The sequence below is a fragment of the Carica papaya genome, chromosome 6 (genome assembly GCF_054855325.1).
Source record: "Carica papaya isolate Zhongbai chromosome 6, ASM5485532v1, whole genome shotgun sequence".
Lineage (NCBI taxonomy): Eukaryota > Viridiplantae > Streptophyta > Magnoliopsida > Brassicales > Caricaceae > Carica > Carica papaya.
The window spans coordinates 10,517,999-10,544,427 of record NC_142314.1 but is presented as its reverse complement, the minus strand read 5'-3'; the positions used below and the strand labels follow the sequence as shown (position 1 = coordinate 10,544,427).

At 34.9% G+C, this 26,429-nt stretch overlaps 6 protein-coding genes across 15 annotated transcripts; all 6 read left to right on the top strand.

Annotated features, from left to right (window-relative positions):
- The first annotated feature begins 1,535 nt into the window (after nucleotides 1–1,535).
- Nucleotides 1,536–5,796, top strand: LOC110820578 (polyol transporter, putative (DUF1195)). Of its 3 annotated transcripts, none has more exons than XR_015812922.1 (4): nucleotides 1,536–1,936; nucleotides 2,024–2,239; nucleotides 4,472–4,639; nucleotides 5,582–5,796. XR_015812922.1 is itself a non-coding variant. In XM_022050094.2 (3 exons), the coding sequence occupies exons 1-3, from the start codon at nucleotides 1,688–1,690 to the stop codon at nucleotides 4,550–4,552; spliced, it is 546 nt and encodes a 181-aa protein (XP_021905786.1). In that variant the 5' UTR covers nucleotides 1,536–1,687; the 3' UTR covers nucleotides 4,553–4,715. The 3 variants fall into 3 exon arrangements, 1 of the variants encoding a protein (XP_021905786.1); XR_015812921.1 differs by lacking the exon at nucleotides 5,582–5,796 and adding an exon at nucleotides 4,730–5,014; XM_022050094.2 differs by lacking the exon at nucleotides 5,582–5,796 and having other exon boundaries at nucleotides 4,472–4,715.
- Nucleotides 5,681–8,968, top strand: PBRP (plant-specific TFIIB-related protein). 2 transcript variants are annotated; one of them, XM_088206727.1, is made up of 4 exons: nucleotides 5,681–6,268; nucleotides 6,726–6,884; nucleotides 7,492–8,322; nucleotides 8,827–8,968. In XM_088206727.1, exons 1-3 carry the CDS (start codon nucleotides 5,681–5,683, stop codon nucleotides 8,317–8,319), a joined length of 1,575 nt encoding a protein of 524 aa, XP_088062853.1. In that variant the 3' UTR covers nucleotides 8,320–8,322; nucleotides 8,827–8,968. The 2 variants fall into 2 exon arrangements, with proteins under 2 accessions (XP_088062853.1, XP_021905705.2); XM_022050013.2 differs by lacking the exon at nucleotides 8,827–8,968 and having other exon boundaries at nucleotides 7,492–8,679.
- A 47-nt stretch (nucleotides 8,969–9,015) lies between these two features.
- LOC110820589 (anti-muellerian hormone type-2 receptor) lies at nucleotides 9,016–9,593 on the top strand. Its single transcript, XM_088206728.1, has one exon. It carries the CDS (start codon nucleotides 9,016–9,018, stop codon nucleotides 9,505–9,507), a length of 492 nt encoding a protein of 163 aa, XP_088062854.1. The 3' UTR covers nucleotides 9,508–9,593.
- A 1,207-nt stretch (nucleotides 9,594–10,800) lies between these two features.
- LOC110820531 (F-box protein At5g49610-like) lies at nucleotides 10,801–13,483 on the top strand. 7 transcript variants are annotated; one of them, XM_022050087.2, is made up of 4 exons: nucleotides 10,801–10,957; nucleotides 11,542–11,727; nucleotides 12,260–12,656; nucleotides 12,819–13,483. In XM_022050087.2, the coding sequence occupies exons 2-4, from the start codon at nucleotides 11,554–11,556 to the stop codon at nucleotides 13,373–13,375; spliced, it is 1,128 nt and encodes a 375-aa protein (XP_021905779.2). In that variant the 5' UTR covers nucleotides 10,801–10,957; nucleotides 11,542–11,553; the 3' UTR covers nucleotides 13,376–13,483. The 7 variants fall into 7 exon arrangements, with proteins under 7 accessions (XP_021905779.2, XP_021905716.2, XP_021905741.2 ...); XM_022050049.2 differs by adding an exon at nucleotides 11,141–11,430 and having other exon boundaries at nucleotides 10,813–10,957; nucleotides 12,260–13,483; XM_022050024.2 differs by having other exon boundaries at nucleotides 12,260–13,483.
- Nucleotides 13,484–13,649: 166 nt separating this feature from the next.
- On the top strand, nucleotides 13,650–18,652 carry PERK4 (roline-rich extensin-like receptor kinase 4). The gene is made up of 9 exons (XM_022049983.2): nucleotides 13,650–14,048; nucleotides 14,299–15,104; nucleotides 15,755–16,267; nucleotides 16,411–16,497; nucleotides 16,584–16,654; nucleotides 16,736–16,812; nucleotides 16,963–17,107; nucleotides 17,307–17,468; nucleotides 17,965–18,652. Exons 2-9 carry the CDS (start codon nucleotides 14,435–14,437, stop codon nucleotides 18,205–18,207), a joined length of 1,968 nt encoding a protein of 655 aa, XP_021905675.2. The 5' UTR covers nucleotides 13,650–14,048; nucleotides 14,299–14,434; the 3' UTR covers nucleotides 18,208–18,652.
- Nucleotides 18,653–20,288: 1,636 nt separating this feature from the next.
- On the top strand, nucleotides 20,289–26,332 carry U1-70K (U1 small nuclear ribonucleoprotein-70K). The gene is made up of 10 exons (XM_088206738.1): nucleotides 20,289–20,658; nucleotides 21,173–21,287; nucleotides 21,379–21,458; nucleotides 21,975–22,050; nucleotides 22,149–22,213; nucleotides 22,303–22,365; nucleotides 23,679–23,760; nucleotides 23,849–24,011; nucleotides 25,290–25,346; nucleotides 25,441–26,332. The coding sequence occupies exons 1-10, from the start codon at nucleotides 20,560–20,562 to the stop codon at nucleotides 26,111–26,113; spliced, it is 1,473 nt and encodes a 490-aa protein (XP_088062864.1). The 5' UTR covers nucleotides 20,289–20,559; the 3' UTR covers nucleotides 26,114–26,332.
- Nucleotides 26,333–26,429: the final 97 nt, after the last annotated feature.

The window sequence follows — 26,429 nt, the reverse complement described above, 5'->3', positions numbered from 1 at the left end:
TTAAAAATTCATGAAAAATTAAAATTAAAGTTATTTTAATTTATTTTTCTTATTAATATTAAATTATCCCGAGGTAAATTTTTGGTTCGGGTATTACACATTTGAAATGAAGTTTTTAAACAAAATTGCATATGTTATTATCTATAACCATCCAAGAAATGTTTATTGAAAAAGAATAATAATATAGTAAATTGAAAACTCACCAATTTAAAAGCATAAATTATATCTACATAGTACTATAGTAATTTTATAAAACCTTAAATTTTTTTTAGAAGATATGTAAGATGATCGAGATGCAAAGGAAAAAATAAATGACTAAGAGATTGTATATTACATAACTTAGAATTTATAATTAATTATTATCGGATTAATTTATTTTATTAGAAAACCCAAAAAGATAATTACTATTAGTTTATTAGAAATTAAATTTTATTTTTATATTTAGAAAATTTAAATTGATAATTATTTTGTATACTATTATCTTAATTTTAGTTTTATATCTAATAATATTTTATACTCAAATAAAAATTAAATGTTATTTTATATTTAAGACATTTAATAGATAACTATTATGTATATTATCATATTAATTTTATTTTAAAATCTAAAAATTATTTATTTTGCAATATGTATAACTAAAAATTAAGTTTTATTTTTTATTCAAAAAGTTCAAATGAATAACTAATATATATATATATATATGTTTACATTTTATATCTAAAAATTATCTTAAAAAATATGTTCAAATTTTATTTTAAATTAGTCTAATAAAATTTACTTAAAAAATGCCACATAATAATTTGCATTTTACTTGTATACATGCAATAGATAATAATTGGTGGTGTTAAGGTTTGAAAATATGTGATCCTCACTACTAAATAATTTAATTTTTTGGTAATAGATTAATTATGAGTGCGGTATCTAAAAAGCACTTTCCTATTTTAAAAAAGTTTAAAAATTGATCCATGTTAGCCCAAATTCTAACATAACATAACCCACGAGGGAAAAATTGGATTTTTTAAAGTTTTCAAAATAAAATTTAAAACTTTCAAAAATTAAAATTAATAAAAATGACTAATTTGTTTTAATTTAATTAATGTATGTGATAATAACAGATATTTTTATAGTTTTTGTCAAATAATTATTTTATCTTAATAAAGTAATAAGTAACTTTTTTATTTTTTAAAAAAGAAATATTAAAAAAAAAAATTCAGGAATGAATTTTATCAAAATAAATTTTTTGGATTAAATTCCTTCATGCCTAGCAGTAATAAAATACACCAACTACTAACTAATACTTTTTAATAAACCAAACGTCAAACCAGTAGTTCACCAATCCTCGGTTGCTTTCCACATCCAGTGAAGTAAGACATTCGATAAACGTTTTTCAAAGTCATCTAAATCGACGGTTTGTACTCTTTGAGTCAAATCAATACCATTCGTATGACGTCATCCAATACGTCATCATTCTGATCTAGCCCGGTATCGTGGTCCGCGAAACACATAATTGCCACCTCTCTCTTCTCCTTCCCGTACCAGACCACTTCCTTTCCAAATCTGGGTCCATTTTCGTTTTCCACGACAAAAAGCCGAAACAAGAAAAACCATTAGCAATAAATTCAGAAAAATAAAGGAAAATCTCAGTCACAATAGCTATCTAACAAGTAACCTGTCAATTTTGATCGAAATGAAGGATGATGATAATCTTCCGACTACGACGGCAACGGCGACGACAGCGGCAAATGTCAAGAAGGAAAGTGCAGATTCGAGTTTGTTCGCTAGAGGTCGATACAAATTTTGGGCGTTAGCTGCCATTTTGGTGCTCGCATTCTGGTCAATGTTCACCGGAACTGTTACTCTTCGTTGGTCCGCTGGCAATCTCAATCGTCTTTCTGACGATCTCGACACCCCCATCCACGACGACCTTGACGTTCTGGTTAGTCTCTCCTAATCCGAGCATGTTTTGACTCGTTTTGGGTAAAGATCTTGGATGATTGTTCAATTTTTTGGATGGGTTGCTCAGGAAATGGAGGAGAGGGAGAAGGTGGTGAAGCATATGTGGGATGTGTACACTAACAGCCGTCGGATCAGATTACCGAGGTTTTGGCAGGAGGCTTTTGAGGCTGCCTACGAGGATTTGACCAGTGATGTGCCTGGAGTTAGAGAAGCTGCCATCACTGAGATTGCTAAGATGTCTGTTCGCTCTTTCAATCTCGATCCGCCTCCTACCCAATCAACGGTGAGGGTTCCACGCTTTATCCTAACATTTCTGCCCTTTTTTCATCCTAGTTTAGTTTTCCCTAGTTTGAATCCAAGAAATTAATTTAGTTTTGAATAAGAAATCTACATAATTACTGTCATGGAGAAAAAGGAACCGTATGCAAAATCTGCTGATTCATTAATGCGTTACATATCCTACTAGCTACTTTAAGAGAGGCCGGGGAGCAATTAATCCACGCGGCAGGTTGTCTTTACATGTGAATTTGATGTGTTTGCCTTCATTTTTTGACTTTTGCTCGCTATGCTTTCTATTTAATTGGTTCTGAAGTTGTTATTTCTTTTGGTTACTAACCTCTGTCAACTCTCAAGGAATTTTTGGCCTACATCAGTCAAATTTTATACTAGTTCTTATGTTATTATTTTTGTTTGGTTTTTCATCTTTGCTGAATTTGAAGGCTCATGATTTGGTAATAACTTTAGTTAGATATCATTGTCTAATAATTACTATATTTTGCAATAAATGCTCGAGGACATTCTGGTTGGCTTAACTATGGATAATGATTTTCTCCTTTTCTCTCTTTCATTTTCCATTTCCGCCAGAAAAAAATTTGGTTTGTTTTTTAAAATCTTTTTCTTGCTTCCTAATGCTTCCTTTTGTGGGATGGGAACTGGGAACGAGTTTCCTGGCTAACTTTCAAGACAGTTTAAGTTCCATTTTGGTCTAGGCAGCAGTTTGTTTTACCTGAGAGACGATGCTCCCTTACTTGAAGAATTGACTGATGTATGATATCAGTGGACGCTACTCTTGCATCACTGTCTAGGAAATTTTTGGCTATCTTCTATGAGTAGTTTGAATCAATATTAGATTGTGGGCTTAAATATATAGATAAGCAGATATGGGTTAGTCTCCTAGATTGTAACTTGAGAAGGTTGTTGTTTAACTTTAAGAAGCTCCTGTTAGAATAGTTTTAACCTTTGAAATCTCCATGGTAACATGTGTGTGTAAAATTAGAACTAAGAACTTAATTTATATGATTTTTTATGCTTTTGGTGTGTATTCTTCCCACCTAACAGTTTGGCCAATTTCCAGCCGCTCAATAAGGTGAAAGTGCCATATTTGCATGAGAATCTGGGGTTTAGGTTCCTTTTTTAGTTGGGTTTCACAATACTGGGTATTGAATTAAGCAGGACTTGATTGCTCAATGGTTTTTAGGAAAAACATAGAACTTGTCAGTCTGGGGATTAAAACTGGCTATTTGTTTCCATTGTTTTGATGTTTAATTAAACACAGAAGTGTGCAGATCATCTTTTGTACATAAATATTACCAACTATAGTCATTTGATTCTTTTTCCTTTTTCCTCAAAGCAACTTTAATAATCGGATATTCTATTTGAACCTCATCAATTATATATTAGGTGCTGGTAACACAAAACATGGTGAGATAAAGATGCTTTAGGTGTGTTTTTCTCTGGAGTTAACATGATCATTATATTACAGGGTTCTCTGATGGTAAACCCTAAAGTCGAAATTTCTGTTGTGCTAAAACTGTAGGGGATCTTCTGATTCTGTGACCATCATTAGAAACCAAATATGTAGGTTTAGCATTTGGCATGTTTCCGCTGAAGAACTAATTGGAATGTAGTTTATTTTTACCAACTCGTCTTTGATAAATGAATGTTCTTGGTCTGGTTAGAGCTTATGTCAGTTTGGGCTCCTCAAATTTGCAGTTCAAACTGTTTAAATCAATCATTTGGTTTGATAGTAACTCTGTGTGCATGCCACATGCCAGCCCCCCAGAAAATATATTTTACTAATGTATATTTTTTCAACTTTTGTATAAATGGAACTGCAGATCTATGTCACTGTTTGTACAAATGAATCACGGGTTAGAATGCAGATAAGAAATAATGGAATTCAAAATACTTTCTATTCATAAATTTAAGGAACGATGATGGTCTTCATATGAAGCGGTCTTCATATGAAGCTCAGACCTCTTCTGCCTTTCCCACCCTTTAAATTTTGCATATGCCAAAGTCCTGCTAATTATTTTTATAAGATCCTTAAATGAACTGATGATCTGTCTTTTTTATTTGTTTAAAATTTAGAAAATTTTACTTTTTTTTTTTTCAAAAAATAAAATAAAAATTTTACCATCTAAGAAGTACGCATTTCTACCAGAGCAGGTTGTGATGAAGTTCTAAAAATTGATAATAAGTTATGGTTCTATTCTTTCTGCCGCTATGTTGTCAGGGTACACGGAGTTTGAGTAAGGATCTGAAGCTAGCGGAGGCACGCAGAGCTATCTTATCCTCAGCAGGCAGCAATCAATGATGGAAATGCATACCGAGGAGGATCGGAAGCTCTTTAAAGTTTAATTCTTCTGTACCTTGCTTGTGCTGTCCAAAGTTTGTGAGAGAGGTAGAAACCCATATACCTTGATGTTTTTATAACAGGGATGAAACTATATACTTATTTTAGCTTCGATTCTTCTAAATTTTGCTGTCACAGTCATATCCGGTTCATGGTGAGCTAAACGACTTTTGGACAGATAAAAATCAAGTGAGAGAATTACTTTTAAAAGTATTTTTTTTTTTTTTTTTTTTTTAAATTTTCCATATGAATGAAGTTGTTCTTTATACGATTCTGTAATTAGATCGTGGACAGGGAAGGAAGCTCACCACCCCAATTGAGTTTATTTAGATTTACAGCCCCATAATTTTTTTGGTGACTTGTTACTTGAGGTTGGGGATTGACTTTCAGAGTATTATATATAAACTAATTATATTTTTTACATGATCTAAAAAGTATAATTAAATTTAAATTAATTAATTTTAATACAGTGCATTCAAGATCTTATACTTTCTTAAATAATTTTTCCTATTGATAGTTTTGTTAATTCAAATTAAAAACTAAAAGACAATTTATTTATTTTAATTTTTTATTTAACTATTTGATCTAAAATTGTTGGTTCCGTTTATCATTACATAAAATACTAATAGAGATTCTATTAGAACATAAATATTTATGTCATCTGCATATTAAAATTTATGTTTTCATCCAAGAACATCACAAGTTAAAATAAATTGGAATTTCAAAAATTTTAAAAGTAAAATCCATACTTTTCAGAGTGTCTTTTTTTTATAATATGATCCTTAATTATTTGAAGTTAGTAAAATGTTAATTACATAAGAGAGAAACTAATACTTTTAAAAATGTGTTTAATATATTTCTAATAGAATGTATAATTTATTTCAACTGAAAAATCTGGATATTTAATTTGAATATCATATTTTAAAATATCTTCTTTAGTTTTTTTTTTTTTTTTTTTTTTTTTTTTTTTTAAATTGTTGAAAAATTTAGGTTTGTAGAAATGAAACCCACACTGATCATTTTGCGGGTAGACCGGGAAGGAAGTCTTACCAGTGGATCTGTTCTTCTACTTCGACTAGACTAGATACAATGAAGTGTACGTACTGCTCGGCGCCGCAGGGCCGGTGCGCAACCACGACCACCGGCCGCTCCATCACGGAGTGCACCTCCTGCGGCCGAGTGGTAGAAGAGCGTCAATACCAAAACCACCACCTCTTCCATATCCGAGCACAAGACAACCCTCTCTGCCTCGTCACCTCTGACCTCCCGATCCACCATGCTCTCCTCCATCAAGATGACGAAGACCCCTTCCAGCCTACGGGCTTTATCACCACCTTCTCTACTTGGTCCCTCGAGCCAAGTCCGCTCTTCCTCCGCTCCTCCCTCTCATTCTCCGGCCACCTCGCCGAGCTCGAGCGCACCCTCGAACTTTCTTCTTCTTCTTCTTCTTCGACGACGACGTCGTCGACGGTCGTGGTTGATAATCTGCGTGCCTATATGCAGATCATAGACGTGGCCTCGATTCTGGGGTTGGATTATGATATATCGGACCACGCGTTTCAGTTGTTTAGGGATTGTTGCTCGGCTACTTGCTTGAGGAACAGGAGCGTTGAAGCACTTGCAACGGCTGCTCTTGTTCAAGCAATTAGGGAGGCTCAAGAACCCAGAACCCTGCAGGTACTTGAATTTTCCCCGCTTTTTTAATATTCCTTTTCGAGACTAAAGAGCGGAATTAGCGATTGCGAAATTAGCTTGAATAGTTTGCTTGGTAAATGTGTGTCTCTATCAAGACTAATGAGCTGAATTAATGATGACTATGTCTAATCAGATTCATGCGGAGTGTTTTATGTTTGTAGGTTTTCATGATTGAGAACATCCTGCAGATGGGTATTAATGGTTCATAGTAAATTTGCTGCAAAATACTTCGCTGTATTAAGTGTATTGTTTATGTATTCTTGTTATCTTGCTGCTCAAAATCTGCATGAACAGAATTTATAACATCGGTTGTAGTCCTGGTTCTTAAGTACCTACTATAAAGAAATATTGCTCAGTTGGTTGCAGGTTTTCTCTATATATTTGTCATGTACCTTCAGTTTACTGCATGCTAGTATTGATGTCTTTTTTGGAATAACAGGAAATCTCAATTGCTGCTAATGTACCTCAAAAAGAAATTGGAAAGTACATTAAAATATTGGGAGAAGCACTGCAATTAAGTCAGCCCATTAACAGTAATTCAATATCTGTTCATATGCCAAGATTCTGCACACTTCTTCAGCTTAATAAGTCTGCTCAGGTATCTCATAGCAGCCATTGAAGCCTTTATTTTGTCCTTATATGTTCTATGCCAATTTAGATATGAGATGGGATGTTCAACCCAAACAGAAAGTAGAAATAATCTACATGAGAAGAAATTTCTTTCTAGAAATTGTCACAAACTGGTTTCCAGTCAAGGAATATTAGACCAAAAAATGAAAAAGAAGATAAATAATAAAGTCTTGCATTGACTTCCGTCCAGAAGCTGTTGCAAGGTTCCAAATGTTTTTCTAGGGATATTATTCTACTTGCTAGCAAATTGATCTCATTCTAACCAAAAGTTTTGATCATATACCTTTAGAAAGTGATTACATTTTGCAAATCGTGAAGTATCTTTGAGGTTTTGGAATAACTTCATTTATTGATTAATATAATATGCTTTCCTCCTTTGTGACGTCTCTCCTCGGAATTGAGGCATAATGGTCAGTGGTAGTGTTGAATTTATAGTTGTAAAAGAGAAACTAGTACATAAAGGAATTGCTGCCAATTTATTTATTTTGAAGTTTGGGGTACTAGTTTTTTCTTTTCTCCTTCTTTGTTGCATATTATTAGATTCTTTCACAATTGACTTGTATGAACTCTTTTAGGAGCTGGCAACACACATTGGAGAAGTGGTGATCAATAAATGTTTCTGCACTCGAAGGAACCCCATTAGCATCTCAGCTGCTGCTATATATCTGGCCTGTCAATTAGAAGACAAACGCAAGACTCAGGCAGAAATTTGTAAGGTGACAGGACTGACTGAGGTCACCCTTCGCAAAGTCTACAAAGAGCTATTAGAGAATTGGGATGATCTGCTACCTTCAAATTATACTCCCGCTGTTCCACCAGAGAAAGCATTTCCCACAACAGCAATCTCCACAAGCCGCTCTTCAGCTCCCAGAGTTGATTCAGTTGAAGTGAATTCAGTGGAAAAAAATAAGCCCCTGGAAAGCAAGACAAACAAGTCAAGTGAGGTCTATGATGCAAACCTTCAGGGCAAGGGCAAAGAGGACGTTGAAAGAAATGATAATTCTTCTGGGGCTCATACAGCTCCGAACCGGCAGCCACCTTTCAGGCAGCCCTGGCTTCAATTTGGCAGTCCTGGTGTTAGGATTGCAGGTGAGAAAACTAGAGGGGATGTAATTGAGGCACAGTCTAACCATCAAGTATTAGAACAAAAGGTAGATAAGCAGCCCAATGATAAGGACCAAAAGACTGCTGTCACTTCTTTTAAACCTAGCCAGTTTTCTAATGGTGCAGCTCCAACTACGAGTACAATCGCCTGGCCGTTCCAGCCTTCAGCTTCATCGGGGTCTTCTCCGGCTGTTCCAATCATTCATCCACCAAAGTTGCCACCAGGTTATGCCGAGATTAAAGGAACTGGGGGTCAAAATGAAAGCAAAAATGTCAATTGGCAGGGAGAAGTGCCGTAAAGAGTAAGTCCTGCCTTCTTCTGTGCAAAGTATAATATTTCAAAAGCTGCGGGGTTTCACTCTCAAATCTTTTAAGGGAGAGGGAATCTTGATGGAGGGTACAAATCTTTCTTTGTTTGGTGTTTGTTCAAGGTTTCAAGCAGGTTTTGTAAAAGGCTTTTAGATGGATGGTTAATAATTTGGGCCTCCATTAAATGAAGAGGGGAATTGAGCCTTTTCTTGGAAAACTTTTTTATTTTCTTTTTAATAAGGAATATAAGTTGACGTGATAATCCACTTTATTAGTACTGGAAAACGTTCCTCCAATGAAAATGCTACATCTAATTATCCAATAATAATCCTACTCTTGCATTTGTATTACTCGTCAATCTATAATTGGCAGGCTACCTTCTGTATGACTGTTGTGTTACTGGCCAGATGGCATTTCTGATGAGTTGAGGACCCGCTGGCCCTGGGCCTGCCCCATAGTATTAAGTCTTTAATTGTGGGTCTTGTGTTTCCTAACAGGGCATAGAGGTCATGCGTCTTCAACCTATGGTGAGGATTGAAGAAGGGTTCCCTTCAATAGTTTCAGATAAGGTGCCAATTTAATAAATTTGCTCACTTCAAACACTATATCTCCCTTTCCCTCTGATACACAGAAACTAGGCTAGATCTGCATTTGGCATTTTGCCTTGTGTATTTGAGAACTCAAAGATGCTGCTGCTCTGGCCGGTTTCCACCTCACTAGTGTCCTTGCAGCATAGCAGATTTCATGTCACCCACAACAGAAGCATACCCCACGGCCCACTCAAGGTGTTGGCCATGGCAAAAGAGAGCAGCGATAGCAGCAGCAACGGGGTTGCAGAGAAAGCAGCAATAGCAGGGGGCTTGGTGTCAACCCCAGTGATCTTATGGTCCCTCTACACGCTCAAGACAACCGGGTGTGGCCTCCCTCCGGGGCCAGGAGGTGCAATAGGTGCGCTAGAGGGCGTGAGCTACTTGGTGGTCTTTGGGATTGTGGGTTGGTCGTTGTACACCAAAATCAAAACTGGCTCCGGTCTGCCTAATGGTCCTTTTGGTTTGCTGGGAGCTGTTGAAGGATTATCATATCTGTCTTTGGCTGCCATTTTGGTTGTGTTTGGGTTGCAGTTTCTGGATAAGGGCTCTATTCCAGGGCCTCTGCCAAGTGATGAGTGCTTCGGCTGACCATTACTAATTACAACAGTCGCTTTCTCTAAAATGTAGGTATATGCATATAAGTGAATTACAATTCTATCTTCTATTTATGGCCATGATTCATCTCCAAGCTTTTTACTTGCATGTAGGAATCTTGTTTGATATTTCATGGATAATTAGGATACGCTGCTTTGAATTAATTGTGGACGATAATCCTAACTAAAACTGTACGTTATAACATTACATATATATATATATATAATAAAGGAGTTTCAAAAAGTTTGAATTTTATTTATCTATTTTTTTTGAAGTAAATAGGACGCTTTTTGAATAAAATGAATTAAATTAGGTGTTTTTTTTTTTTTTTCTTTTTTATGTGCAGTGTGTATTTTGTTTTTGTAAATTTAGTTTATGAATAATGGCATACTATTGTTATCTGTATCCAGTATGTTTATATTAAATATCTGTCTTGTAGTTCCCAGCTAACGGGTTCCATCCACATACTTTTGAATATTTACACCTTAAATTCTGCTATTTACAATAGAGTATATATATACATAAATCCTAATATTTACATCCTGAGTTCTTATATCAATTTTTTTTTTGGTTCTTTTATAATTTTTTTCAAATTTATTTATTGTATTTTTATAAGCTTTTTGATTTGTTCTCTAATTGGTAATGCACGTTAATATTAATATCAATAATGTAAGTACCGTATAAATATAAATTAAACACATGTCGTATTCTTATAGAATCATTATATATCTTATAGAATCAAAACATGTGCTAGATTTATTATTAATTTTTTTTAGAATGGCGATCTATATTATTAAAATTATATCAAAACTTTTTGATTCAACCTTAAATAAATTCGTAAGTAGTTTAATTAACAAATGTATTAGAAAAATATAAAATTAATCTAATTAAGTGACTAAAAAAATTATTTACTTTAATCATTCCGCACCTTGTTATTTAATTCTAAATAATAAAATTTTAACATTTAAGAAAACTTTGTATATTTATTTTAATATTCATAATTATTCACATAATAGAAAATTTTATATAGATAGATTTGAATTTGTATAAAAAGCGAGCGTAAATGTGATGGGGAAAAACATTATATATACATATCTATATATGTATATATATATATATATAGAGAGATAGAGAGAGATAGAGAAGAGCAAACAAATCGTGGTGACACGCCTACTTTGATTTTAAAATTTGCATGAAATTTTCTTTGAAGAAAAAGTAAAAAAAAAAAAAAAAATTAAGCAAAAAACTTGAGAAGCAAGCAACCAGAGTGTCACGACAAGTCCATTGACTTGACTTGACGACATGTTTAACCCTTCAAGGCGTTTTACGTACGCGTCTTCCTGTTTTTTATCACCAGGCGATCCAAGTTCATTTACAACGAACTCTAATCTCTCTCCCGAGTTGACTCACTCAACACACTCCGCCCAGGTTTCAAAGTTATACGGTAGTTCTTGATCTTTTCACCGTCTCCTTTCTTATCTCTCTCTTATGCTTTCTGGGTTCGTTTTATAGCTTTGTTCGTGGTCATCGTTTTAAGTTATTAACTCGATTCTTTTCGATACTTTCCAGAGATGACAAGGGTGGTGTCTTATTTTAAGCGTGTTTTCTGGGTCTGGATTGTTTTCAGGTCTTTCCTGCCGGGTTTTTATGCTTCCGGTTCTGTTTGGTTACTGGGGAAAGTAAACTAGAAAAGGGACGAGAAGTTTCCATGCATTTATCCAAGTCTTCGTTTTGATTGAGTTTTCCTTTCTCGCTCCTCTCCCTCTTTCCTTGTGTCTTCCCAATTGACTTTCAAGTTGGGATTTGGTCAACATTTCTTAATGAAAATAAAATACAGAAACGAACAGTTATCTCCCATAGAAAAAACTGATTTAGGGATGTTTTATCTTGGTTTCTGAAACAGAGAGAAGAAAATTGGTATTGCTTAACATCAGTTTATGTTCGTTTTGTTAATTGTTATGTCCTTTTTTTGTACTCCTACTCTTGATTCTTGAATTAGCATCAATGACTGTTTCAATTGTTTTTTAGTTAGTCTGATTAATGGCGGAGATTGAGGAGGACAGCCTGGAAGAAATGACTGATGCAGAGTCATACAGTGCTGATGAAGTCGAAGATTTATTTGAAAGCAAGCAGAATAATTGCTGGAAATCATCTCCGGAACTCCATGGTGCATCGTCTTCAAAATTGGAACCTGATGATGACAGTACTTCTGTGGTAATATTTATCAGATTTAGTATTAATATTATAAATAAAATATGGAACAAATAATTCACGTATATATATTAGGTCTTCCACTTACTTGCAAAACGCCGTATGGAAGTATTGTAAGAAATTTGGCTGGATTTGAAAAGTAGAAATCTACTCTGTTATGATGTTAAAGAATACAATTACATTGATCATTCTAAAACTTATCAAACTGAATGCATAATCTATTGTTTATATTCTAGTGTCTGATCTCACATGAAGACTTATCAGATTATATGCATGGATCAAACACAAAACAGTGTAAGTAGATATGACACCATATTAAGAATTTCTGATACTACATTAAATAATTGATCATGGTTAATTATCTAAAATCTTAAAGTTTATGATTCTGTTGTTGGGCTTCATATTCAATGTTCATCCCCTATTTGGTTTTTCACTCACTGTAAGCAAAATGATTTAATGTCAAACGATGCTTATGCTTGATTCTGTTAATGTTCGGTTGCAGTTCTCAGATTTCACATACACCTCTTTTGTGCAGAGAAAATCCCCATACAAGGTTCTTGCTTGTTCAAGCATGGGAGGCTCTTCTAAATTCCCGAAACACATAAAACTAAAGATTGATATGAATATAGAAGATGTTGTTAAGGAGAATGTTCTTCCTTTTCTCCCTGCTAAGTCTCTCTACAGGTACAAAACTGTATCAAGAGCTTGGAATCAGTGGATATCTTCTCCTTTCTTGGAACTCAAGCAAACAAACCAGTTCAAAGACATCTCTGGCCTTTTCAGTCAATTTCCTGGGGAAAATCCTTCTTTTATCTCTTTCAATCAAGACACTTATGGCATCCCTGTCCCCTCGCTCAACTTTCTGCCAGAGTCTGTTAATATTCGAACCACCTGCAATGGCTTAGTTTGTTGTCAAGCTCGATCCGAAGAAGGTGCATATTTCATTTGCAATCCTGTGACAGGACATTGGACAAAGCTTCCGAGCCCTAATTTATATCATGGACCTGAACCTGCTATTGTGCTTGCTTTTGACGCTTATGCACTCAATTTTGCTTCTAACTATGAGTTAGTCTGTGCTGTACTCGATTTAACAGATCATTCAATTGTTCAATTTGAGATTTACTCTTCGAGGACGAATTCATGGAGAGTCGCGGATGCTGTATGCTGTGAAGAAGGCTGGTTGAATCTGAGCGCCGGATGCTATATGAAGGGAGTTGTTTATTGGGAGACATCAAGGGGTGGGATTTTGGCATTTGATTTAAAACATGAAGAGTATGGTATTCTGTCACTCCCTCCCTCCAAAGGACCAAATGGTGCTTTGGTAGAAATAAATGGAGAATTGTCTTACATTTTGCCTAAAAAACAAGACAATTTCTGGGAAATTTATGTCTATGGGAATATGAATATGAGCTTGAAGGGCACAATAAGTCTTGATCCTGAAATTGTGGGGGAAACCTATGGAGTATGTCAGGCCTTGACATGCATTAACAGTGACTTACTAATAATCTTGCTTGGAACGAAAGTCATTACTTATCGAGTTAGAACTCGAAAACTGGAATGTTTTTACGATATGAGGATTAATGGAGTGTCGAAATATCTACCGTATGTGAACAGCCTTATTCCTGTTGCTAGACCCAGGCCTGAAATTTAGATCTTCTGCAGGGTTTGTAGCAAGGTTACTAGTGTTTCCATTTGTGAACTTATATAGATGTGCTTCGATTTGATCCAAAAATTTTTAAGTGTTTGATATTTTTATGAAGATCAGACAAGTCATGATGGTTGTAATATTTTATTACTTAAAACTATTATCGACTAATTACTAATTAATATATCTTTAATTTTGAAAATGTTACAATAAGTTTGAGTTAAGAATGTAAATACTCATCTTTAACAATTAGGTCTAGATTATTATTATTTTCTTAAAAATACAATCTCTAATAGTTAAAAAGATATTAGTACTTAATGCTAACATTTTTAACCTTTGAACTTCAAAAGAAATTAATTTCTGAGGCTATGAACCTTACAAATGGAGAGACAACCGTCTCCTTTGGAGGTAGGACGTGGAAGAAGCCACTTACATTTCAAAATTATATATATATATATGTATATATTTTTAAAAAAGAAAAGAAGCAACTGAAATTAATCATCATAAATAGGCTGTGAGTGAATCAGTGAAGAGAGACAAGCCCATCTTTGTAGGAGGACACAAAGGAAAATGGTAGGCTCCTCCAAAGTCCTCACCTTTCTAAAATGAGAAATTTACTCTCTGCAATATTCTTTTTCCTCTGTCCTTTGACGACATCCCTCCTGTCTTCTTCATTCAGGTACCTTTTTCTTCATATCTGATTCATATCCATGGCGGTCATCATGCCTGAAGCTATCAGTTTTTGCATGATTTTTAGTAATTTGTGAATACCCATTTGTTAAAAATGCTTGATTTGATAATAATAATGGTGATTTATGAACACCAATTTGTCGTTTTGCATGCATGGCTAGATGATCTTGTATTGAGTTGAAGAAAAAAGTCGTGATCTTCATCTTCATCATCATCTTCTTCTTCGTTTTCTTCTTCAGGGGTGGTCAGATTGTGAGACGACGAGTAGTTACAGGAGAGGGAGTTCTATATTGTTGAAGGAATCATATATATATATACACACACCCGGGTAGATATATATATATATATATACACACATTTAAGCTGTAAAAGACAATGGCTCCCTCTCATGTAACTGCTAGGCCGCGATTGGATTCGTTAGCATTGGCAGATGATCTATCAAGAGCTTCAAACTCGACTTGGTCGCAATTGGGATCTGTGGCGTCGTCGGAGAATTCATCAGTACCGTTGGAGATAAATTCACCGTCGCCGAGGAATGCATCAGTACCGCTGCAGATTAATTCAACAACGTCGGGGAATGCATCGTCGCCGTCGAACACACCTGCATTATCACCACCAGCACCACCACCACCGTCTTCGTCGTCACCACCTCCGGAAAGTAAGGCTCCGCCGCCGAGAGTTTCAACGTCGCCACCTCCACCCTCCCCATCTCCGCCACCACCTCTGTCTCGGGGAACTCCACCTTCGGACAGTGGCCGGAATCCTCCACCCCCACCTCACTCCGGCGTCCCCTCTCGTCCTCCTCCTCCTCCGCGTTCTCCTTCCGGGGGGAAAACACCAAAGCCCCCGAAGTCTAGTGACAGCTCATCATCACCATCGTCTTCGCCGCCGTCTTCAAGTAGTGGGAGTGATAATAATACGGTGAAAATTGCAGCAGGTTTAGCAGTGGGGGCAGTGGTTTTAATAATCATATTAATCATCATTTGTGTCAGACGTTCCAACAAGAAGAAGCGGAAGGAGCAGTTTTATGGAGATTCCATTAAAGGTGCTCCTGAACACCCTTGAATAGATCACCTCTTTTTCTACTACTCAAAAACTAGAACTCATATTTCCTTTCAATCGAAACTCTATGAAATCCATTTAAAATTTATACATATATTAAGCAGGAACATAAATTTATTGAGAAAGTATAAGAATTGAGTTGATAAAAAAAATTAAAATGGGTTGGAACAGTGCATTTCTGTGTAGATTTTCAAATGAATTTTACTAAAAATCTTAGATTTGTTCCATAAGTAGCATAAAGATTAGACTGAAATCTTGATTGGTTCTAAAGGATCCTGTTTAGTTTAGAAAATTGCTTACTTTGAATTGAATAGAGAATTAGAATACTTATTTGCATTTCAGGCTCTTCTTGTGCTTGTTGCATCCACTTAATGTCTTGAACCAATCTTGAACTAGATTTGATTAAATTTTTCACAAACAATTCTAGACTGCATGGAATGGTTTCTCTTTTCTAGTAACTTGACTCCAACATTAAATTCTCCTTTTGTCTGACTAAACTTTTATAGCAAAACAGCGAATTTGGGATTAGAAAGTCATTATTGGAGTGATTGATGTTCGATTCTGTATAGTTAGGATAATATGATATTGTTTAAATTGGGATTTGGCTGGCTGATTTGCTACTATTTCACGCAGGTGGGCAATACTATATCGATAATTCTTTCAGGAATCCTACCTGGCAAAATAATCATCAAGGATCAGTGAAGCAATCCCCAGGTGGATGGGTTCCCTCGCCTAAAACCCCATCAATGATGGCTATCAATGAAGATAGTTCGATATTCTTAGATCCACCTCGCCTTCCAATGCCACCCCCATCACCAAGTTTTAATCTAGGTTTCAACAAGAGCACCTTTACTTACGAGGAACTAGCAGTTGCCACAGGAGGTTTTGCTGAGGCCAATCTTTTGGGTCAAGGCGGGTTTGGATATGTGCATAAGGGTGTGTTGCCAAATGGGAAAGAAGTAGCTGTAAAGAGTTTAAAGTCAGGTAGTGGACAAGGAGAAAGAGAGTTCCAGGCAGAAGTTGAAATTATTAGTCGAGTTCATCATCGGTATCTTGTATCACTGGTTGGATACTGTAGTGCCGATGGACAACGGATGTTGGTTTATGAATTTATTCCTAATAAAACTCTGGAATATCATCTTCATGGTAAGTTTCATTTTCTCAATTTTCCAGCTTTTCCTTTTCTATTGTCTTGTGAGAAAATCTGACAATAAACCTGAAATGAAAAACGGAAAATAATTGGTCCCAACAATGAAGTTTATCGTAAGAGTTCAAAATTTCTGTTCCAGGAAAGGGTCTTCCTGTCATGGATTTTCCTACTAGGCTTCGGATAGCATTAGATTCTGCTAAAGGACTTGCTTATATTCATGAAGATTGTAAGACAATTCTACTTTCCTCTTAGCATTGTCTTTCTCTCACTGATGACAAGATATCTCATTTCTTCTTGGGATAAAAAATCCAGGTCATCCTCGGATTATCCATCGCGATATCAAAGCTTCTAATATTCTCCTTGACTTCAATTTTGATGCAAAGGTAAGAATTCTATGGAAGAGTTATTTTACTCTTGCTATACCAATAATAATTTTCTTATCAAACAAAATTCTGTCTCTTCAGGTGGCTGATTTCGGGTTGGCTAAGCTATCTTCTGACAATTACACTCATGTTTCTACACGAGTCATGGGGACATTTGGGTAACAAATATTAACATTTGCCTACGATGTTGAATAATGACTTCTTGCAGACTTGTCTGATATCAGGCTTCAGCAAACGGATAAGAGAGATCAATGCAATTATGAAAATTTTGCAGTGATTAATATTGTTGTTTCCTTGCCAAAATGCAGGTATTTGGCTCCGGAATATGCATCAAGTGGAAAACTAACAGAAAAGTCAGATGTTTTCTCGTTCGGGGTGATGCTATTAGAACTAATTACTGGAAAACCGCCTGTGGATGTTAGTGATACAGAGGATGATAGTTTAGTGGATTGGGTGAGTGTTTTCTCAACTTGTAAATTTTGGTATTCTGCATGTCAGACAATGGGATTCTGTATCCATTTTTTTACTAGAATATATATATAATAGATTATATATCATCTCTTATCTGATCAAATATAATTTCATATTCTTTTTTATCTTTTCACTTATAATACACTCACTTTCCTTTTCTCTTCTGGTGTGTGATGAACAGGCTCGACCTCTCCTGACTCAAGCATTGGAGGATGGGAAATTCGACGAGCTTGCAGATCCACGTTTGCAGGGAAACTACAACCAGCAGGACATGGCAAGAATGGTAGCCTGTGCAGCTGCCAGCATTCGCCATTCTGCTCGAAAACGCCCTAAAATGAGCCAGGTACTGCTGTTCGCCATTAAATTTGGTAGAAACAGGTACTTGTTTATATTGTGATTCACCATATAATCAAAGCCTATGCCATTATTTAACAATTCAAATAGCATAATTTTGAACAGTAGTCCAACTTCGTTAGAATAAAGACAGAATGATTCAAATACACTTCAAATTATGTCTTAGTGGAATCATACAGTTCAAATGGTAACGCGTTGCATCCATACAATTCGAATTATGCAATTCAAATGGTATCACAATATTACTTGTTAGCATTACATCATTTTGATATTAAATCAAATTGAATTGTAGGATACTATTTTCTTATTATGAATCTAATAGTAAAAATGGGTATCTGTGTACAAATCACGATAACTGAATCTGATACAAAACTATCATCAATTGTTAACTGTTCCCTTTTTATATATTTGTTATTGGCCAATGTAAAAGATGAGTCTAGACAATCAGTTGATTAATGATCAATTCTATCGTGTAAACTATGCAGATAGTAAGAGCACTAGAGGGAGATGTGTCGCTAGAGGACCTAAATGAGGGTGTTAAGCCTGGACACAGCTCCATCTATAGCTTAGGTGGGAGTTTTGATTGTACACAAAGCACATACGATGCAGACATGAAGAAGTTTAGACAGATAGCATTGACAAGCACAGAATTTGCAAGCAGTGAGTGTGGAACTTCAAGTACAGACTCTAGAGAGATGACCCCTTCAAGGCAGCCAAAACCCAAGTAATATTTTTGCTTTAACGAGTTGGCCCTTTTAGTGTTGGAAAGGCACATACCTCGATTTCCTTACAACCCGACTGCATTGCGAGAATATATTTTTTTTGGTTGCAAAAACTAATACGTTAATATAGTATCCTTTTCATTATTATTGGAAAAGAAAACTGAAACAATCAGTATATGCCAGTTGTACAAAATAATTAATTTTGCAGCTTTACAATCCTCTCGTCCTATTATTAGAGTCGATTTAAGAGCTCGGCCGGGTCAATGGGAAAATTGCTCAGCTGTTTGTTTTTTATGATGGAAGTTGGGTCGTTGTGTCTGATGAGATTTCTACTAGTTGTTTGCCAAGGTAACAGAGAGAGTTAAGATCACTAGGTATGAGGATGCTTGATCTTTTAACTCATGTTGATGGATATGTAAACAATACCCACAAACATGATGCTCTTCTTTAATTCTTTTTCATTTTCATTAATAATCAAATTCATTTGTGGAATTGAATATCAAAGTTTTTAAGAGTATTTATGTGATGTTTAAATACTTTATTTTTTTATTTTTTTTTAAAAAAATAAATTTATACCGTAACAAAAGACTTCTAAATCATAATTTGAATTCATATAAAAATAAAAGAAAATAAAAATAATATTTATTTTGTTCATTTGCAAAAGTTTATAAGCTCTTTAGCAGCATATAAACTAATATAATTTTCTTTTATAAATAAGTTATTGAAGTGTTTGGTTAACATGAAATTTATTAATGTATTTGCTTTGATAAAAATATACCTTACAAGTTACAAATTTTGTTAAAAATAACCAAAAAAAAAAAAAAAATTTAGAGGTGCCAGAATATATATATATATATATATATGTAAATGTCTAAGATTCCGATACTCATTATTTATAAGCTGATAAATCTATATATATATATAGAGATAGAGAGAGCCACCAGAGAGTTTTATGATTTTATCAAAACTTTTTTAAGAGTGATTATGTTTTGTTTAAGCATCACTTTTAACCAAGTCAATACAAGTAATAATCAATTATCTTTTTTAAAAAAATTAAATTAAACATGCAAAATAATCTTAAGAATAAATATATTAAAAAATTTTACATTATATTATTTAATTAAATGAAATTAAAAATTTAATTTATTAATATACTGATAAAATTATAGTAAGTAATTAAATTAAATTAAATCTCAATAAATCTATTATTTATAAATAAAATAAATATTTTATAATAATTAATTTTTTTAATTATAATAATTATAAACGAATTAAAATTTTTATTTAATATTTTACTTCTTAAAAAAAATTAAAAGATCTCATCTCTCTTTTGAGTTTTTTGTTTTTTGTTTTATTGAGAAAATAAGAATTGTTCATTTATAAAATATAATAAATTTATGTTAACAGTAAATAGATTAGGAGTCTTTTAAAGAATCCATTGAGACTGAGATAGTCGGAAAGCATCCCAAGTTAAACAATTGAGTTATCTAAAATACCATACAAATTGAAGCACAACAAACTTTTCTCACATTTTAAAAAAAAAAAAAAAAAAAAATCTTCTAGTGATAAACTAAACTTAATTTTCATGCAGATAACATTGTATTTCTTGTCACTTATCATTGCTATTACTTAAATATGTATATAACACACATTTAACTAATACTTGATAAATATTTATCATGCACAAATAATGTTGTTTTTTTTTTTTATAAAAAAAAAAGAATAGTAAATTTAGTTTAAACTAGTTTACGTCTACAATTTTAAAATTAAACTAGTTTAAATACCTTACAGTAAAAAAAAAAAGATTAGCTAAATGAGCTTTTAATTTTTCACCAAAATTAGCTCTAATCAAATTTTAATAAAGATAAAGAATTACATACTATTTTAATTTGCAAGAGTTCATTTTTCAAGGCCCAATTTGGACCAAGCAACTCAGCCCAATTTCGTCCCTTTCGAGAAAAAAAAAAAAAAAAGGTCAAACGGTACCGCTTTCATGACAATCCCGTTCTACCGCCAAAGCGGCGTCGTTGCGACGTGGTTCTCATCTCTGAAAATGTAGACCGTGGAGAACGTAGAAGCGAGAAACCCAATTTCGTAATAAAACGACTTCGTTTTCTAGGTTTCAAGCCCAACGAGCTTTCTTCGGAGTTTTTTTCTCCTCTGTTAAATAGCAAGTCGCGGCAAGCACTTTATCGTAAGATTTGCAGCCGCTTTTCCCAGTATCCATTTGCACTGCCAATCCGACTCGTGAAGATAGGGATCCGAATCCGCTCATCTCCAAATACAATCAAAATTATATCTGACCGCTAAACCGTCCTTTTTTCTCAGAATTCCTACCTCACCTCCGATCTCCTCAACATGGGAGACTACAACGATGCTTTCATGCGCAACCAAAACGCCGCCGTTCAGGCACGCACCAAGGCCCAGAACCGCGCCAATGTTCTTCAGCTTAAACTGGTTTGTTTTGTTCTCCAATTAGCTGATTTTTTTTTTTTCGATATTTAGGGTTTTTGCTAAATAAGGATTTCACAAGTTTTAACCTTAGGCTTGTTTGGTTGGATTTGTGATCTTGATGGGTAAGATAAGGTTTTCTTAGTTTAATAATTGCTGTTGTTGAAGTTTGTTTTGAGTTCGGTTACGCTTATTTGCATCGTTTCTTTTTGGCTTTAGTTCAGTTAATCTGTGCAGTCTGTTCTCGTTATTGCCTTACGTTTACCCCCTGAATCGATTTTGGGTTTAATCAGCTGAAGATCGATTTAATTTTGTTGTTTTGACTGGTTAATAATTTGTGTTGTCAATTATTGAACATGCTGCTTGATCTTTCATGGACTCATGACTGTGTTTCCTTTTGCATATTATAGTTTGGATCTCTATAATTTAGTACACAGGCCTCACGCTTGTGTAGTGTTGGATAATTTATACAACCATGGTCATCACTTGATCCATTAGTACGAATTTGTTGATTGTGCAGATTGGGCAGAGCCATCCAACTGGGTTAACAGCGAACCTTCTGAAGCTCTTTGAGCCTCGACCTCCTTTGGAGTTCAAACCACCTCCGGAGAAAAGAAAATGCCCTCCATATACAGGTCTTTTGCTCTATTTTCAGAAATGGGTTTGTCTCTCATTCTCTTTTAATAAAATGTTTATGTATTGTATGTATCTACCTTGTGCTTTCAGGTATGGCACAGTTTGTGAGTCACTTTGCTGAGCCAGGTGATCCTGAGTATGCTCCACCTGTCCCGACAGTTGAAACACCTGTAGGAGATTTGCTGCCACCTACTTTTCATTCATTATTGGTTTCATTCATTATGGAATTGATTTCTATAAGCAACATATTTATAATTTAAGAAGTTACTTTCGAGGTTGTAGAACATTTTATGCATATGTGCACTATAAGATGCATCTTACTAAATTGTTGGTAGCTTCGGCTTTTTCTATTTGGCTATTATATCTGTTGAACCTTTCAAGTTCTGTTTTGTGCAGGAAAAATTACGATTATCAAAAAAAAAAAAAAATCAGCTGAAAGTTTCTAAACCTTTTATTTGGTTCCTCTAATCACCACTGTTATTCAGTTTTTAATTTTTTTCCTATTCTGGAAACAACATGATCAGATTAGAGCTGGTTCTTGAATAATTAATGTATTTACTTTATAACAACTTATGACATATAGCTTACCCATTGTTAGTTTGAAACTATAATTGTAGGAGTAGTTGTTTTCCCGTAGCACCTTTTTTGCCTGTGTTTTTGCTTTCTAAGTCCTTTCATGCATCCAGGTGGAAAGAAGAGCAAGAATACATAGGCTACGATTGGAAAATGGTGCAGAAAAGGCTGCCGAGGAGCTCAAGAAATGTATTTAACCTTTCTTTTCCTTTACTATTTTCAAAATTATTGATAGTTCACTGTTTTTACAGTTCTGCAACTTTGAATTTACTTGTATCTTTATGCAGATGATCCAAATAATGACCCAAATATAACTGGAGATCCATTCAAGACTTTGTTCGTTGCTAGACTTGTAAGATACACCTCCCTTTTCAAAATTGATATTCGGTGATTCCTGGACTTTCAGATTGGTGTCTTACAAGTTATATTGCCTTCCTGCAGAGTTATGACGCAATTGAGAGTAAAGTTAAAAGGGATTTTGAATCTTTTGGACCAATTAAACGGGTAGGTAAATTTAAAGCATCCCCAAACAGGTTTGGTAAGAGGTTATGTGGCAGCTTGCTCTTTCAGTTCTGTGGTAAAATGTTGATTTTTTACCCAAAAAATTTTCAAATGTTTAAAGAACATACACCTCTTTAAAATTCTTATCTTTGACTCTTAACTGAGTTTATTTGTGTTAAAAAGTACCATTTGTGTGTTCCCTGATCTTTGCTGACTCTTACCTTGTATCTAATATTATAAAAAACTTTAGAAAATTGTTTTTCTCCTTGAATTTGAAATTTACTATTGAATTTCTATACAAAAAGTTGACTGTAATGCTTTAATGTCACCAACATGTGGAAATGGTAAGTTTATCTGGTGATGTGCTTTCCTCAACATCTGTGTAAATTGTAAGGGGAAATAGTTGAGTATCTCCCTGCTCTGTGATATATTATGGTGGTGTGCGAATACAAGTTGGAAATAATAACACAGGTATCATCAAAAAGGTTTCTTTCGTTCACCCTCTGATAACTTTTCTAATATAGTTGGGTTCTTTGGGACATGGGTGTTCTTCAACTTTCTAGGTATTGTTCTAGTATTTAAGGGTCATCATCTAAAGGGATCCCTGGTAAGCAGACTGATCTCCCTCTTTCAAAAAAAAGAAAAAAAACTTTTGGTTCCCCTATTCTCTTGGTATCCATACCAAAAATGATGCTTCATCCTCCATGGCAAAGCTGAAAATTTTTAATTGAGCAGAGCAATGATGCATTTTGCCTATTGGCCCTAGTTTCAAGCAACAAAAGGAGACCGACGAATGTTCTTTTTCCTGCACTGGGTAATAAATGTCGGGAGTATTAGCATCTCTTTCTCTTTGATTTGAATTCTTAGTCCATATTTCTGCTACTAAAAATGTTACTTCTGGCTTTATGGCTGTCCAAAATGGATCAGCAGTTGAGAAGATATTCTGGTATTTTTTTATATTATTTGCAACTATCTTGTCATGTTTTTAAAAATATTCCCTGGTAAGGGGTGGTTAATCTGTTCAACAAATGGTATATTTGCAACGATACATCAGTTTTTCTGCAACTCTACCAGTGGTGGTGATGCATCTCGCAATGGGAAGCCTGTAATTAAAAGGTGAGCACGGCTAATGAGGCATACTGCCTATCTGCCGTGCCATTTAGGATTTACTGCTTCTAACTCTTTTTTTTTTCAGAAATATCTTTAATTGTGGAAAATATACCACATGTATAACAGTTTTTGATTTCTCCCATAAGTATGATCCGTTCTAACTGTGGGCTACTTATTATTTTTTTTATTGGCTTTGGATGTCTCAGGTTCGGTTGGTTACTGATAAAGTGACAAAAAAACCCAAAGGCTATGCCTTCATTGAGTACTTGCACACTCGGGATATGAAAGGTCTGTATGAGCTTGGTGAACCTGTTTCTCTTGATCTGACCTTTTGCAGAATGTGTTCTAAATATCTGCTTGGTGTTGCATGTAACAGCTGCATATAAACAAGCTGATGGGAAAAAGGTTGAAAATAGAAGGGTTTTGGTGGACGTTGAGCGTGGTAGAACTGTTCCTAACTGGCGGCCTCGCAGACTCGGTGGTGGTCTTGGAACAACCCGGGTTGGAGGTGAAGACGTTAATCAGAAATATTCTGGGAGGTATGTGCCACTTTAGTAACTATCTAAATGATCTTCTACTCAGCAGTTCACTAGAATGTATATTTCTAAAATAAAATAGCTCTTTAGAATTTTGGTAATTTCTTTGTTTTTTTCTGTGTATATTAAGAATCTGAAATATTTGGATGCTGTTTTTTGTGGTCTCTAATTTCTGGACGTTTTTCTATGGCAAATTAATCTTTTACTTTTTGAAAAATAAAAAACTTGGGCTGGACTTGTTGGCTACAAATTGGCGTGTGGTCTCGAAACGCATTGGACTCTTGTGTGATTTTAGTTATAGTTCTATTAGAATATTTTTTAAAGAAGCATATATGTAGACCTGATATTTGAAACAAAAGTGGTGTTACCTCTAGATAATTTTAAGTACATATGCTTACATCTTTTATATAACAAAAGATTGGTAAATTATCATTTCGATATTGAATTATGGGCTATCTGGTAAGTCATTCACAAAAATTTTTCTGTTATAATTTAGTTATTGACTTATAAAATTATTTCAAAACCTGATTCTTTATGTAAATTTTTTGACAATAAAGCAAATTTTCTTCCTTTATTGCTCTAGTAAAATAAAAATGATGAAAGTATAACCTTTCTATTTAAGATTAAGAATTCAATTTTTTTCTTTAAATAATTATTGAAGGCCTTTATTTCTTTTTGAATGTTTGTTATTATCATTTTTACTACTTAAATAAAACAAATTAATTCTTCTTATTGAGTTTATTAATGTTTATCCTTACTTATAACTTTTATTACTCTATTGAAATTAGAATATGGACAAAACATACAAAATTTTGGTTGTTTTCTATCAAAAATTTTTACAGTTGTATGAAAAAACTATGAATTGAAACACTTTTCCAAGTTTAAGGACTAAATTGTACTTGGAGCTAATTGTAGTATGACGAATAGTTTGGTTACAAATGATAATCTATCCTAAAAAGTTTACTGTTAAGTGAATATTAGACTTTGTCTTTTTTGATTCGTGCTAAAGCTTGAAGTCAATGTCTTGTAAGGGTAGTTCACTTTTTTTTTTGGTAAGAGTAGTTCATTTGAAATGCATATACTGTAAAATTTGACAACTTCTCTTTGCTTAATGCATAACATACGTTCTGAACTTAGTTGTCCATCTACTCTTAATTGAGCATGGGATATTTGCATCCCCTGATTTGATACGCTTGAAGTCAGTAACTTGAACAGCATTCTTGTCAAGTTGTAGTTTCCTTTTTGTTCTCTTAGATGTCTTAATGCTGTTCAACTTCTCAGAGAGCAGCAGCAATCAGGACCCTCTCGATCCGAGGAACCAAGGGCGCGAGAGGAGAGGTAAGATATGAGTCTCACTAATGTGTCTTATTTATGTGAAAGCTTCATGCATGATTGATCACAAGAATGATGTTGATTTTGACAATTGTGCTAGGGACCGGGAGAAATCTCGTGAAAGGGGAAGAGAAAGGGAAAGAGAGAGGGAACGGGAGAAATCTCGTGAACGCTCCCATGATAGGCCTAGAGAACGTGATAGAGAGGATCGGCACCACAGAGATCGTGAGAGAACCAGGGACAGGGAGAGGGAGAGAGACCGAGGTCGTGACCGCGACCGTGATCGTGACCGTGACCGGGGTCGTGATAGGGATAGAGGGCGAGACCGTGGTCGGGACTATGATCGTGAGAGAGACAGAGACCGTGACCGCGAACGTGATCGTCCTCGTGAAAGGGAGAGGGATTATGAAGTTGGGGAGCATGAGGATGACCGTGGGCGCTCTGATTATGATCATGTTGAATCAAAACATGAGCGGGATCGTCATGGAGAAAGGGAGTATGATCATACTGAGCCTGAAGATGATCGGGGATGGTATGAACAGCCTGAGCACGGACAGAGGCACTCAGACCCTGACCATGACCAGCGTTATGAACATTATGAGCATCGCGGTCGAGGACAATATGATAATGTGGATGACCAAGGTGGCCAGGATCGCTATGATCAGTATCCTGATCATGATCATGATCATGATCATGATCGCTATGATAGAATGGAAGGGGAGGATGATTACCATTATGAGCGCGGGACATCTGATCGGGATTACAGGCGTTAGGAATTTCTGTATGAACCGTGAAGGTCTTTGGTGGTCGAGAGGAACCAACTTCTTGTTTTGATAAATCCGGCTTGTTCATCCCAGATTTGCTGTTAAAACTATTTAGTTTAAGTTGTGTTATTTGACTGAGGAGTGGTTTTTAACCAGGTCAGGAAATTTGTTCCATGGCTCCCACCTTTCCTGAGCCAGTTAAACTTCTAATGCGAGAAGTTTTCAGACTGTCGGAGTGTCATTAATTTTGGTTTATTGAAATGGTTGGTATTTATGCCGTTGCATGACCTTGAAGGTAGCTTATTTGCCGGTGACTTATATAAAA

Bases quoted from the DNA above. Each gene is read 5' to 3' on its own strand.
- U1-70K (XM_088206738.1), top strand. From the start codon at position 20,560: ATGGGAGACTACAACGATGCTTTCATGCGCAACCAAAACGCCGCCGTT. The intron at 22,366-23,678 runs GTAGGTAAATTT...TGGATGTCTCAG, and splicing joins CTTTTGGACCAATTAAACGG to GTTCGGTTGGTTACTGATAA. The intron at 25,347-25,440 runs GTAAGATATGAG...CAATTGTGCTAG, and splicing joins CCAAGGGCGCGAGAGGAGAG to GGACCGGGAGAAATCTCGTG.
- LOC110820531 (XM_022050024.2), top strand. From the start codon at position 11,554: ATGGCGGAGATTGAGGAGGACAGCCTGGAAGAAATGACTGATGCAGAG. The intron at 11,728-12,259 runs GTAATATTTATC...TCTTTTGTGCAG, and splicing joins ATGATGACAGTACTTCTGTG to AGAAAATCCCCATACAAGGT.
- PBRP (XM_088206727.1), top strand. From the start codon at position 5,681: ATGAAGTGTACGTACTGCTCGGCGCCGCAGGGCCGGTGCGCAACCACG. The intron at 6,269-6,725 runs GTACTTGAATTT...TTGGAATAACAG, and splicing joins AAGAACCCAGAACCCTGCAG to GAAATCTCAATTGCTGCTAA. The intron at 6,885-7,491 runs GTATCTCATAGC...GAACTCTTTTAG, and splicing joins AGCTTAATAAGTCTGCTCAG to GAGCTGGCAACACACATTGG.
- PERK4 (XM_022049983.2), top strand. From the start codon at position 14,435: ATGGCTCCCTCTCATGTAACTGCTAGGCCGCGATTGGATTCGTTAGCA. The intron at 16,655-16,735 runs GTAAGAATTCTA...CTGTCTCTTCAG, and splicing joins ACTTCAATTTTGATGCAAAG to GTGGCTGATTTCGGGTTGGC. The intron at 17,108-17,306 runs GTGAGTGTTTTC...TGTGATGAACAG, and splicing joins ATGATAGTTTAGTGGATTGG to GCTCGACCTCTCCTGACTCA.
- LOC110820578 (XM_022050094.2), top strand. From the start codon at position 1,688: ATGAAGGATGATGATAATCTTCCGACTACGACGGCAACGGCGACGACA. The intron at 1,937-2,023 runs GTTAGTCTCTCC...TGGGTTGCTCAG, and splicing joins ACGACGACCTTGACGTTCTG to GAAATGGAGGAGAGGGAGAA. The intron at 2,240-4,471 runs GTGAGGGTTCCA...CTATGTTGTCAG, and splicing joins CGCCTCCTACCCAATCAACG to GGTACACGGAGTTTGAGTAA.
- LOC110820589 (XM_088206728.1), top strand. From the start codon at position 9,016: ATGCTGCTGCTCTGGCCGGTTTCCACCTCACTAGTGTCCTTGCAGCAT.